We start from the raw sequence: 1,719 nt of genomic DNA on the forward strand, positions 1-1,719 counted from the left end.
TGGCGCTTGCTTTGCTTTTCTGTGTCTACTATGAGGATACGCATAATCATTGCCTTATTGTTTGCCCCTCCAAACATATTCTCAAGTGGTTTTCATTTTCCCTTCATACTGTAAGTTGAGTCATGAATGGTAATTCCCTGTTAAAACAATCTTATAACAAGAATGAGTGTTAGATCACATATTTGGAGAAATTAACCCTGAGATCAGTGCTAAGTTCCTCAAAAGTAAAACAGACCAACTAACTTGAGATCTTATCTAAATAAAAAGCTCAGTAAGATTGTAAATTTTTTATAGAAGTGTTTAAACAATTTGTCCTGGGTTTAAATGCTAGTTGTGTTTTGTAATGAAATAGTTCTCTTCATTTTTGTGACAGATTCCCTGTGACCCTGATGGAAGGGAAGAACTGGACAGCAGTGGCGGAGTTTGTCCTCCTGGGCCTCGCAGGTCACCTCCATCAGAAGATCACCATTTTCTTCCTGCTTCTCTCTGTTTATCTCATCACACTGGGCAGTAACTTGGGGATGATCACTCTCATATGGCTGGATCCCAGACTCCACAATCCTATGTACTTTTTCCTTAGCCACTTGTCCTTTGTAGATGTTTGTTCCTCTTCTTCCATCACCCCCAAGACCCTGTGCCATATCTTTGCAGAGAAGAAGAGCATCTCTTTTGTGGGCTGTGCTGCACAGATGTGGTTCCTGGGTCTTTTTCTGACAATGGAGTGTTTTCTTCTGGCTGTCATGGCCTATGATCGGTACACAGCCGTGTGTAAGCCACTGCTATATACACTCATCATGTCCCCGCGCGTCTGTGTCCAGCTGGTGACAGGGTCCTACGCCATAGCTCTTATAAGCACCATGATCCATATAGCGTTGACATTTTCCTTACCCTTCTGTGGTCCAAACACAATCGATCACTTTTTCTGTGATATTTCCCCATTGCTTGCTCTAGCATGTGTTGACACTTGGATCAATAATTTGGTCCTTTTTGTCTTGGCTGGAGCTATAGGAGTGCTCAGCGGTGGAATCATCATGGTGTCCTATGTGTGCATCACAGTGGCCATCCTGAAGATTCAGACTGCCCAGGGTAGATGGAAGGTCTTCTCCACATGTTCTTCTCACCTGGCCACAGTCTCAATCTTGTATGGGACACTTTTCTTCACCTATGTCCGACCTAGCTCAGGCTCATCTCTGAGTATCAATAAAGTTATTTCTGTGTTCTATACCATGGTTATCCCTGGGTTGAATCCCCTCATCTATAGCTTGAGGAACAAGGAGGTGAAAGAGGCATTCAAGAGAAAGTTGGAAAGGAAGCGCTTTTTGACTGGTGGGTGATATAATATCTGTTTGTGTGTCACCACTGATGGGGCAAAATGCCCAGTAAGGAGGGTCTGAGTCAAAATTTGCAGGTAAATTCTGGTGCTGCCTGTTCACAGAATAATTGGGTGATTTTTCTGCCTCTGTCTTGTTCTCTGTGACATATGTGTCTTCAAACTAAGATAGAGATGGATTAAAAGGGTAAACAGAAAATTATACTAGAAGCAAATGTAGGTGAATATTTGCACAGTAGAGTGTCTGAAATTATTTTTTATCCTGACTTGGAAACAGATAATTATATAGAAAGAACAAAGCAGTACAAATAATTTTAACATTAAGTGACATATTGTAAGAAATATTTATGTTCATGTGCCAACAATGAGATGCCCTTCCCTGTCTTTAA

General features: G+C 41.5%; 1 protein-coding gene across 1 annotated transcript; it reads left to right on the top strand.

Moving 5' to 3' along the window:
* The first annotated feature begins 389 nt into the window (after nucleotides 1-389).
* LOC100722870 (olfactory receptor 5G3-like) lies at nucleotides 390-1,334 on the top strand. The gene has a single exon (XM_003464338.1). It carries the CDS (start codon nucleotides 390-392, stop codon nucleotides 1,332-1,334), a length of 945 nt encoding a protein of 314 aa, XP_003464386.1.
* The last annotated feature ends 385 nt before the right edge of the window (nucleotides 1,335-1,719 follow it).

The sequence above is a fragment of the Cavia porcellus genome, unplaced genomic scaffold (assembly GCF_034190915.1).
Source record: "Cavia porcellus strain 051 isolate PalLab524CR breed Dunkin Hartley unplaced genomic scaffold, mCavPor4.1 scaffold_17, whole genome shotgun sequence".
In the NCBI taxonomy this organism is placed as follows: Eukaryota; Metazoa; Chordata; class Mammalia; order Rodentia; family Caviidae; genus Cavia; species Cavia porcellus.